Source organism: Syngnathus scovelli, chromosome 5, assembly GCF_024217435.2.
Source record: "Syngnathus scovelli strain Florida chromosome 5, RoL_Ssco_1.2, whole genome shotgun sequence".
Classification (NCBI taxonomy): Eukaryota; Metazoa; Chordata; class Actinopteri; order Syngnathiformes; family Syngnathidae; genus Syngnathus; species Syngnathus scovelli.
The window spans coordinates 2,901,712-2,913,288 of NC_090851.1; the positions used below are offsets into that span (position 1 = coordinate 2,901,712).

Sequence of the window (11,577 nt, forward strand, 5' to 3'; positions counted from 1 at the left end):
ATTAAAATGGGAGTTTCAAGTCCAGGCGGCCAGGTCGACAAGGAAAACATTGAATTTGGACGTTGCTATCGAGCGTTAGCCGGCCCCTCCCAAGTAGAAGTGCTCTGATGTGATTTTCGAAGGGAAATTCATCGTGCGGAACTGAAGCTGGCATGCAGCCGACTCCTTGCAGGAGCCGTTCCAGAATCTCGCGGCACGGGCAACCACACACTTGGCACAACGGCTCCGTTTGGGGTGGGGAAAGAAATGCTTCATTTCATTCCCTTTCTAGATTTTTTTTTTTTTTGACAGCGCAAGATTCCAGCCTTTCCGGCAATAGTTACCGAGAATGAATCCGCACGCACGTTAATGCGGCGTTGAGTAACTCCCCCCCCCACTCTCGTCATCTCTCAACACAGCTTTTGTACTCAATTATAGCACTTCTGCTGAGTGGAGCAGGGGGAAGATGTTTTTTCCTTTTTTTTTTTTCATAATAATCACTTCCCACTTCTGTAATTTATATGCAATGAGGACTCCTCGCGCCTGCAGCAACAATGGAGTGTGTGCAAAGCATGTGAGCTGGTTCATAAACAGCTGGGGAGTTAGCACTGGATGGCGGATTTGCGTGCTGCTTGCTTGTTTTGGTTTTGACTGAAAACGGGAAAATTAGTGGCCTCACACACTCATCCATCCAAAAAAAAAAAAAATACAAAACAATAGTGGCTGCCTATTTCATTTTCATAACGTCATCTAATGTCATGTTTGCTAGATGGACGGGATGAAATCAAACGAAAAAATCGAGTTTAACGAGCTCATGTGGAGAAAATCGGTTATGTTGTCGTCGTAAAACCGAGACCGTGCTTCGCTCTTTTCCTTTGGTTGCTTCTTTTTTTTTTTTTATCAATTGTGGCTGCAAATGTGCACCCAAATATCCATAAATTTGTGTATTGGTCACGGAGGCCTTACCCGTTTTCCTCGGTTGACTTCACCGCAATCGAGCGGACGTTTATTAACAAGCTGACTCAAATCCCATCTGACAAGCCCTAACAACATCGGGCCTTGTGTCGCTGTCTTCTTCAACCTGGATGGTTTGAACAAATGTTAGTGACCCCCCCCAGCTAAAAAGATAACAATCCAGCCACTTCTTATCTTCTTCCCACAGCCCGGTGATTGTCAGTCCAGGCCTCGCCCCTGGTGAGGCCACGTAGCGGTCGCCCTCCTCTTGGGTTAATGGGCCTACTAATAAGCCGAAAATGAGGTCCAGGTTTCCCACGCTGAGGGATTAGCCTGTCACCTTTTTCAAACAACCTTGCTCACCTGTGCGGAGGCCGAAGCATAATTCTTTGACGCAGAGTTCCTGCAAAATTACAGAAAAAATTTATTCTCTCTGTTTGAAATCTTCACTACAGCGTTGCCTAAAGATCCAGAGGTTAGCTTATTAATCCGTTAGCTTGATGCTACAAATTCAACTTGCGTTCAATGTTGTTGCTAATTATCCACAACACTGACATTGAAAATTTTAGTTTGCATGCCAAGGATCTTTCAATAAAACCAGACGAGAGGAATAAATTTCAGGTCTAAGACTTCACACACTTCCCAGACGTAATTACACACAGGCAGCAGGTCTCGTTTTTTTTTTTTTTACAACTCTTGACACTCCCTCCAAAATCGGAAACCCCTCTGGCTTGACCCCATCCGCCCTATTCCGTGTCGGTGCAGCTTACACAGAAGTGCAAAACAAAGAAAAAGGCGAGAACATTTTCCAAAGGGAGGAGCCGCTCCTTTCTCCACCCAGTAAATGAGTGCGGCGCACCAGCAGCGTCATGTGGTCGCCCAACTTGTACAACCGCACGCTAGCAGCATGGTGTTCCCGCTCGGGACGTTCCCAGAAGGTGGGGGGTCTTCAAGTCGAGCCGCCGTGCCAGTCTACGAGGGGTTCTGGGAAATTCCACTCACCCGCTTAGTGTGCGCGAGTGTCGGGATTGGGCGAGCAAGTGCTGGCTAGCCTCGGCCGCTAAACACTTAGGAATGTCGCCTTGGCTCTCCACCGCTAAATCACCACCAAAACAAAGTGAGACGTATAAAAAGAACCTTATTGCCGTACCATTATAGTCCCCCAAATTAGTCACCTGGGGTGTCATCGACTTAAGACAAATAAACGCCTCCCTCCAAGAGACTCCTCCCTCCTCTTTCCCCTCGAGGTGGGGGAAAAAAAACAGGCGCAAAGTGTAATTACTCTCGAGACCAACCGCTGTGCCGTGAGAGATCATCAGGTGTGCCTCGGGAAATTATTTCATTTCGACCACAAATGATGATGTATCATGAGGAGTACATACACTAAAAAAAAAAAAAAAAAAAAAATCCTGTGGAGGTGAAGACTCGGTCTGGGCTCCATTTGCGCTGCGTTACATTTAGCGTGTCTAAGCGCTAACATGTGTTCACGGCCGTTGAAGCGTGTAAGCGCTGTTTGCAAAGTGAGAGGAGCCACAATAGAGGAGAGGGAGGGTCCAACCATAACTTTTCAGGGCTTGGCTCGGGTCTATTTGAGCTGTCAGAAAGCAGGCCTGTGAGTCAGCGCCGATATTAAGACGGCCGGCGCGGGCTGCTGATTGCACTCCTGCTGCAGACGTCTCTCTTTTCTTCCCAAGCCTCCCCCACCTTCCTCATCCTCTCCCGCCGGCTCTTGCTCTGTAATGAACTCCCCTTATTCACTGGCTAATGACCGCCTTTGATCTCCTGTCTCAAAGACCCCTGGCTTTTGCATCCCCACTCTCCGCCATACTCCCATTTGACCTTTTTTTTTTAGTAACCATCTAAAAAGCCTCGCGACAAACTTTCTCACGTCACACAGTGATTCCAATTATTGTCTGTGTCTGTGGATTTCCCCAAAATATTCCAAAAATGTTTGTTTTTCTCCTCCTGCGCAGTCCAACAAAGTTCCCGTGGTGCAGCCGTCGCATGCCGTCCACCCGCTCACCCCGCTGATCACGTACAGCGACGAACACTTTGCTCCGGGATCCCATTCCGGTCATCACCCTCAGGATAGCAAACCACAAGGTACGTTCCCCAACATCGCCAAAAAAAACCTCGAGTTTTGATCACTTTGTCATGACTTTGTGGAAAGTTGCTGTTAAAAACGACGAAAGGTCATTTCCTTTCGACGCAAAAGGGCGGGAAAAGTCTCGAATCGACATTTTACAGAATACCCGGTTTCTCTGATACTACCCTCCAGGAAATTTCCGAGTTGTCTCCGCCCATCTTTTTTACAGATGGAAAATTACCAGGTTGACTTCAGATCGAGTTTTGCTGCAAGTAACTAAGAAAAGGAGCATAAAAGTGATCCTCGGCTCCTTGCAGGACGTTTTCCAGGTTGAAAGAGAGGCTGAAGGGTGAAGTGGCTATAAATAAACTCGAGTGTACTTTGGCGTCCGCCGTCAACAAACTGTCACATCCGAGCCGTCTTTTACTTTGGTTCCCGCTCCAAACTCATCTGAAGGCGCCCGTGGGACGTCGCGCTGCCCTTTTCCCTCCCTCCCTCCCTCCCTCCTCGCGTCTATCTGCAGCAACATCAAGCCCGCCGAGCTGACAGCAGCTCGGCGTCGCAGCAGGCGAGGCCTCCGTCGTGTTTTATTTTCATCTGCCCCCTCACACACACACCTTTTTGTCTCTTCTTTTTCTACTCCTCGCCTTTCTTCTTCCACTTGAAGAGCGGCAGAGCGACGTTGGCGGCGATGATGATGATGAGGTTCTGTGGAGCGTCTATTAATAAGGTGCAAGTGAGATGAAGGCAGCTGAGACGTCGAAAGAAAACGCTGCTTGCTCCACATATGTCAGAGGCTTCAGAGGCATCCAGCGAGCAGGAAATAGTTTGCGTCGATCAGAGCGCAACGGAAACGTCGTCGGCGCGTCGTACAGTTGAGGAAGTTGGGCGACGAGCAAACTTGAGATCAGATACGGAAATAAAAATAGATACAATTAAATAAATAAATACAATTAAAAATAAATACAAATAAATAAATAAATAATATTAAATAAAAAGGGACCTTTTTTATTATTATTTTATTTTTTATTTATTTTATTTACTCACCATAGAACTTTTTTAACGCACCAAAAACCGATTTGCTCAAGTATGAAACCGTCTTCTCGTCGCTCCGTCCTTCATGGACGACGACGTCCCAGGCCGCCTCAGCGGGCTCACACTTTGATCTGCTCGTTAATTATGAAGAACAATCACTGATCTACTCATTACGGGGCGTTATATGCGTGGATGGGCGGGGCAGAAGGTCGCGCAGAGGGCCCTTTCATACATTTGCATCGAAAGCTCCCTCCGTCGTTTTGAAAAATGGAATCATAAAACAGTGACTCTGATTGGAATGGAGATAGTTTGACGGCCAGAAAGGAAATGCCGGGTGTGAATGTGTGAAGCCTGAGGGGGGAGGGGGGGGGGGGGGGGGGGTGTTATTAGTCACCTTCGGGGTGTGAGTGACAAGGTTAACACGCCGTGACTCCCCTCCTCCTCCTCCTATGCCCTCGAGGGGGGTCTCTAAGGAGACTTGGTGGGGGTGGATTAGTGGGCAGGGGGTAGCGCTACACATGCCGTGGATCCAGCGCCGCAACACAAGCTTTGGAAATCTAAGCCCCCCGCTCACACTGCTTCTCTGAGGAGGAAGGACTCGTCAGACCACAGCGATTGAGGCGGGGAGAAAAGGGCTGCGGCTCCATCAGGGATTAGCGTGCGCTGCTAATCTGCGGGCATTTACCCTCTTTATGTGTCTGTGTGGACGCTTTATGGCAGAGTCCATCTTCTTCTCACCTATTTTTTTTTTTTTTTACCTTCCTCAGCAAAAGTTTTGTCCCATTTTTTACTGCTCCGTCCACCAAGTTCAATTTGGTTTTGCTCAGTCCAGCATGCTGGGCTTTTTTTTCTGTGTTTATCACGAGAATAAATGTGTCGAGTCAACTCGAGTTTTGTTAGCGCCGATTCACAACGGCACAGGTGAAGAACCAGGCTCCTCAGACTTTATAGTTTAGAGGCGGTAGCTCCAGACAATTTATGTAAATAACCACAACAATACTGCAGATGTTTCACTTCCCATTCAGGCTTTTATTTTTTGTATACTAGATGACCCTAATTATAATTTGTGTCTATTGTTTAGGAATGTCCAGGCATCATGCAGGACCTGACATTTCCAACTTCTACTCGCTGTCTCCAGGAGGAGTGGGACAGCTCACGCCGCCACTGGGATGGTGAGACTTGAATGTGATCCATCAATACATGCAATCTATTTTAGTCCCGTAATTGAAACCAATCCTCACCAATAACCCCCAAAAACTTCGACAGGTTCTCCCACCACATGGTCCCCGGACCGCCGGGTCCTCACGCCACAGGGATCCCCCACCCGGCCATCGTCAACCCCCAGGTCAAACACGAGCCCCTGCACGAAACCGACATCATGCACATGTGAGTCCCCCCCCCTCTCCTTTCACCGTGGTATCACGTTCAGGTACTCCGCTAGCCTTCCCTTGAAGTGAGCATCTTATCTGTCGGTCTCGGGCCCGTTAAAGGGGCTCCTCGGGGAAGGTGGTGTTGCACTCAGCCAGCACCAAATCCCGGTCCCAGAAGATACGGCAACAGGGCTGATAGCACCCTGAAGTGGCGATGGATGATAGCTGCATTAGCCACGGCCATGCTTTGAAAGTGAGAGAGACTCAATGTGTTGTCAGTGGTACTTTGACTTACACCTTGGCCACCAGGGGGCAGTCAATTACATAAAAATACGTAAAGAAGAAGCTCAGGAAGCTACAGTAATATTAGTCACTCTTTGCAGAGGATAAAGAATGTTGCCTCAGAGTTTTTCTATTTTATTTTTTGATTTGGGGGTCACAGGAAACCACAGCACGAACAGCGGAAGGAGCAGGAGCCCAAAAGACCGCACATCAAGAAGCCCCTCAACGCCTTCATGCTTTACATGAAAGAGATGCGCGCTAACGTGGTGGCCGAATGCACGCTGAAGGAAAGCGCCGCCATCAATCAGATCCTGGGAAGGCGGGTAGGTGGCGCTCTCTCACGCATTTTATTTGGGACTATAAAATGAAAGAGATTCAACGAGCATTGTCTCCTTTCTCGCCAAAAACAGTGGCATGCGTTATCTCGGGAAGAGCAGGCTAAGTATTACGAGTTAGCCCGCAAAGAACGACAGCTCCACATGCAGCTCTACCCTGGCTGGTCTGCCCGAGACAACTATGTAAGTACCAACGGTACAGCTCCGCACAGGTGCGTGTATGGGTGTGCGCGCGCATGAGTGTGTGTTTGGGGAAAAAAAAAACAGGTGAATGAATAATCTTAAAGGATTTTCATATAATATTTTTGGATCAATTTTGTGAGAATTATTTTTATAAAAATTGTATATTTTTTAACTCTCTATATTAGGGAAATAGTCATATATTTCCAAGAAATAAAGTCTTACATTTTTCCATCAAAGTTATAATACCACAACAATAGTCATTTATTTTTGAGAGGAAAGATGAGTATTTTTGTTGAAAAAAAAACCTCAAGAAAAGTTGAATATGTAAGAAAAGTAAAATAGTCAAAGTTAAAAAACAGTTTAAAAAAAAAGTAACTTATAAAAATTAATTCAAAAAGTTTTCAAGTCATTTTTTATTTTTTTTATTGAATTCTTAATCCTGCAAGTGTCTGTGTGAGTGAGAAAGAAAGCGAGCGAGAAAGAGAGCACCAGCCTTTATGAAAAGTGTGGCTCCGGCACTCACGTTCACTCCACCACCGGCCCAAAAAAAAAAAAAAGACCAAAAAATTTCTTAAAAAAAGTGCTTTGTGGTGTTTATCTGCCTCCCCTCGGACATCGACGGCATCCTTCCTCTTTTTCCTGCCTCTGCTACTGCACCGCCAAACACAAACACTTTGACGAGAGACATTTCCTCAGCGCTATACGTACGTTATATTGGAGCCAACGGCGCGTTCTGTCACTTTCGAGTATTCCTCGAGCACCCCCGACCGCGTGTGTGTGCGTGTCCTCTTTGCTGGCAGATTAGCCGGTGAATAAGTGGATTAGCGGAGAACCAAAAGTGCTGCTCATATTTGAGAACCTTAAGAATCTCTACCTATATTCTTCCCTCTACATCATCCCCCTGGGGTGCTAATAAATCCCCAGCAGCTCTTGGGGAAGAAAACGTGGCGCCTGTCGTCGTCGTTGAGCTTAATGGAAGTGAGCGTTTTTAATTGAGTTTTAATGATAATGTTGTAAAGACTTGATTGATCGGCCAGCAAATTGTAGCGGCTAAACTAGCATTCATGCTAACAATCACGCGGAGGGACGATTAAGGCTTCAGCTAGTTTTTCCCCTTGAAAGACGCACTTCAAAAATGTATTTGAAATCATCCCCTTCTTTGTAGATCAATATTTGGTGCCCATTTTAAGATCATCCAATCAGAAGGATAAACAGCTGAACCAATCAGAGGACACAAAAATGTCAACATCATCGAGGCACGGATTGGCAAATCTAAAAGTTGTTGGTTTAAAAGAAAGAAAAAAAAGAACATTTTAATTTTGGGTGTGTATCAACGCCTCCACTGGAGATTCTGGGCAAATAATACTTGCATAGCAACACATTGAAGCTGCAATGTGATTGGACAAGAGGGAAACGAAGCGCGCATTCTTTCTCGGCCTGGTAGTTTTGTGGTTGGCGGCGGCGAGCTTTCCGGAGTGTCCGGGGGGGCATGCCGGTGAGATGTCCGGCAGGGGATGAGTGAACATGACAGTCAGCAGCAGCAGCAGAAAGCAGCCAATCAGAGTGGTCTAGTGAGCGTGAGTGCTGGAGCCACACTTTATGCGTTCCTTTGTATATTTTTAGGGGAAGAAGAAGAAGCGGAAGCGGGAGAAGATCCAGGAATCGGCCGCAGGTGAGCGTCCGCTCGCCCTCCATATCATCATCGTTCACATCTTGTCCACGTCACGCCTCCTTTTGGGATTAGTCTGGACGCTTTCTCTGCACGTTTGTTTGTCTGCCTGCTCAATGTTATTTCTCGCTGACCTCGTTTTCGAGACGTCTTCCAACACGTCGATGACGTCAACGCCCAAAAATGGCAACCTCGAGATGCTGCGCTACTCATTTCCACTACGCTGTTTTATTTTTTAAATGATTGACTATACCTGCATTGTGTTGTTGTATCCCGCCAAAAAGCCAAAGAAAAAGTTGAAATTGTGAGCTTGCATTTAGCTCACGCTGCCTCGAAATCCTCCACTTTTTTTTTTTTTTTTTTGTTCGCCCCCGTCTTAAAAGATGCCATTTTCTGCAGGTACGGGCCAGAGAATGAAAACGGCGTACATCTGAGAAAATGGTAAGACACACCTCCCCACCCTAACATTAGGTCATCAACGTAAAGATGTGAGATCAACTAAACAGACTAATCCTAAAAAAAGGCCCATGCCATAGTCATTGTGTCCATTATAATATGTGTGTGTACATATTTTGGAGCAGTAATGATGCAATTAGAAAAAAAAAAAAAAGTATGTGTGGTCATACTTTTTAATTGAATTACCCCCCCCTCACCCCTTCCCAAAAGTTTGCATCATCTTTGCTCCATATGGTCCGCATGTGTCGCATCTTTTTTGTCAAGCAGACGTTAAGGAGCTTTTTTTTTTTTTTTTTAATAATAAATGAGCTGCTTTGCCTTAACAAGATTTCACGCCGCCTGTTAGATGGGCGGAACAAAAGGCGGGATGTATTGATTGTGGCCATTCTTTCGAAAAGTGCCACTTGGGCTCAAGAAGGAGGATTATTTGGCAACCTATGTGTTGGTTTGATTGTAAGCATTTTCTTCCTTCTAGTGTGTTCTAAAACTCTAGCCTTGTGATTAGCATGTAAGTAACCTGCTTCAGTATTAGCAACAAATGCTAAATAATTTCAGCCCCAAAAATGTACTTTAAAAATATATTTTTAAAGAAAATGTTGTATATTTTGGACTTAAGTTTTCAAATTTTAAAAATTTTACATTTGGGGATAAAAAAGAAATGTCCAGGGGGAAATTTGACCCAAAAAAAAAGTTCTCAGCAATTGTGATGTCATTTTCACTGGACAGAAAGTGGCAAAATGCATCTTTAAAGGTGGTCATTGACCCCGTAAATTCAATTTTCGAGTAAAAAACCCCGAAATTTGTTCAGTTGTACAATACAAAGAAACATTTTGGACCCCCCCCCACTTGCCCCAAGTCAGCTGACTGTCAGGCTCCAGCTGGCCCTAATGAGGACACGCGCCGTAGAAAATGGCGGGATGGATATTTCCCTCCCTGCCAGCATCCTATTATTCCACCCCGAAAAAGCCGGTCACTTGTGACTAATCTGCTCTTACGTCAAAAATGGCACAAAAGGTTTCAACCCCGTCCATCGATTTATGAGCCAGTAGCTCCCCAAATTGGGTTGCTCTCAGCTCAACCCCCCTCCTCCATCTTCTTTGGCCACAGTTGGCTTTCAAAGCGTTAAGACGCCCGTCTATCCGGGCTCCAATAATTAGCAGCGCCTAGCCGCGGCGGGATGGACACCTTCGTTGATTCTCGGTGACAGCCCTTGACGTAATATGCATAATGCCGAGGATCCTGCCGCAATTCCCCGAGCCCTCAATTTATGCAGATCCCACAGAGCCGGATTGAGGTTAGCTCCGTTTAGACGCCACCAAAAAAAAAATAAAAAAATTGTTGACTTTCCTTCGAGCCTCCGAGATCGTTTTTTGACTTCCTCTTTCCGCTACGGTGATTCAACACAAGATAGCAATTAGAATTGTTTTTTTTTTTTTGTCAAAATATGATCAAATCTTGCATTCTGGGTATGTTTTTTTTTTTTTTTTAATAGCCAATTGGATCATTTTTTTCCCCACACAAGACTCAATATTTGATATATTCTGTCTGTACGAACCAGAAATAACAGAAGTTGTCTTGTTAGCATTGTTAGCATACAACAAGTTTTGTTAGCATTCCATGTTAGCATCGACAAAACTTCCATATTGGTCGGATGGGCCCGAGCGCAAATTCATGTATAATATCATAAACAATGATTAGATGTCCTCGCGGGACACGCATGCGGCGGTCTCGCTGCAAATCTGATATTTGTCCTCCTTCCTTTGAGAGGAAGCGAGCATGAAAAGGAGCTCGTTGTAAAGCCTGGACTGTGTTTGTTGACACGTGGCCTGTTGTTTAGACTGCTCCCCTGCGTGTGTTAGCGCAGAGTCGCAGGCCCATTGTGAAGCGCCGCGCTAAACGCCATGTGGGTCTTTGTCATGTCTCCGGCGCTTCCTGAGTCCGAGTCGCGGGACCTCGGCAAACGCTTATCTGCCGAGGAGGAGGAGGGGGGGAGCATTGTTATTTTTCATTCAATTTTCTGCTCGCTTAACCTTCTCATTTGGCTGTTATGACAAACTCCCTGGAAGGATTTTGACTGTGTTGCACAGCGACGGACTTGCTAAAGTTGCACATGTACAGTAGAAGAAACGAGCTTTTGAGTCCGCCATCCCTGAAAAGCGCTTTCAAGTCTGAAAAAGTTTGCACTCTCTTTCCGGCGCCCCCTTCCCTTTTCCCTCCCTCGGCGTGTTCACTTTCAAGCGGGACCACAGTGAAGGGGACCAGTCATTGTTCAGACTCTTTGAACGTGCCGCCGCAACCCCCCCTTCCTCCCTCCCGACACCCCCCAGATGGGGGGAGGGGGGGGGGGGTCACGGCTAGACTCGAACTGTGCGGGCCCCCCATGGTTGCCGCGTCTGATGTGGCCAGCGCCTCCCATTAGTCGCACCCACACATGCTGGCGGTTTGTGGGCTCACTTTTTTACGTTTGAGACCTTCTTGGCCAGCCTTGTGATGGCGCATTATTTTAAAAAAAAATCAATATAAATAAAAGTTAATGGGGACGGAAAGGGCGGTGGTGAAAGTGCCGAGTGTGCAAAATCTCCCCCTCCTTTTCCTCCAGGTGCCTCTTTTAATGGACCCACTCATTTTTATTCCTCCCCGGCGTAACTTTACTCGCCACATGTGCGCCAAGGTCACTTCTTCGCGAGGTCCTACAGGCCCGTCGAAGGATCGTCACATCAGTGCTGCAAAAAGTCAACTTCTCCAAAACTTTTGTCCATCTCGTGTATTCTCCCTCCGTCGTGTTATTTGTGGGCTCTCTCCCAGCCTTCCTTCAAAAGACCAATTTGTCCGCCGTGTTTGCCTTCTTAATGGCACCAGAAGAAATAGCCCGGTAAAGGGAGGGGCGGGGGGGTAATGGATGCTCAGAGGCGGGCCCTTTCCCAGCCGCGGCCTCCTTTGATTGGGCGCGCGGGAGGTTGAAAGCGCCGATTGAGACGTGAGGCCGCGCCAGTTATCTTAACCTCACGCACTTCAAACGCCCGGCGGAGAGCTCGTGTCCCGGCACAGGGATCGCCGTGTGTGCGTGTATGAACAGAGGAGTGCTTCATTTCCTGTGTAAAAAAAAAAAAAAAAAAAAAAAAGGCTAGCCAGCATTCCTGAGTGCTAATGCAGGCGGGAGGAGGCGGAGAGGAGGGGTCAAGTTGCTCCTGAATCCTGGTGTTTGTCGGCCAGACCTTGTGAAGTGTT

At 46.7% G+C, this 11,577-nt stretch overlaps 1 protein-coding gene across 5 annotated transcripts in view; it reads left to right on the plus strand.

Moving 5' to 3' along the window:
• The window catches only part of lef1 (lymphoid enhancer-binding factor 1), a 57,127-nt gene that overhangs the window by 43,779 nt on the left and 1,771 nt on the right, over positions 1-11,577 (plus strand). For 2 of the 5 annotated variants that reach the window (XM_068650624.1, XM_049720708.2), the window contains 6 exons: positions 2,907-3,036; positions 5,136-5,226; positions 5,321-5,440; positions 5,867-6,029; positions 6,117-6,224; positions 7,848-7,896. In XM_068650624.1, the coding sequence (XP_068506725.1) occupies positions 2,907-3,036; positions 5,136-5,226; positions 5,321-5,440; positions 5,867-6,029; positions 6,117-6,224; positions 7,848-7,896 (661 nt within the window). Of the gene's footprint in view, positions 1-2,906; positions 3,037-5,135; positions 5,227-5,320; positions 5,441-5,866; positions 6,030-6,116; positions 6,225-7,847; positions 7,897-8,292; positions 8,335-11,577 lie in introns of all 5 variants that reach the window. The other 3 variants (XM_068650626.1, XM_068650627.1, XM_068650625.1) reach the window with 3 other exon arrangements.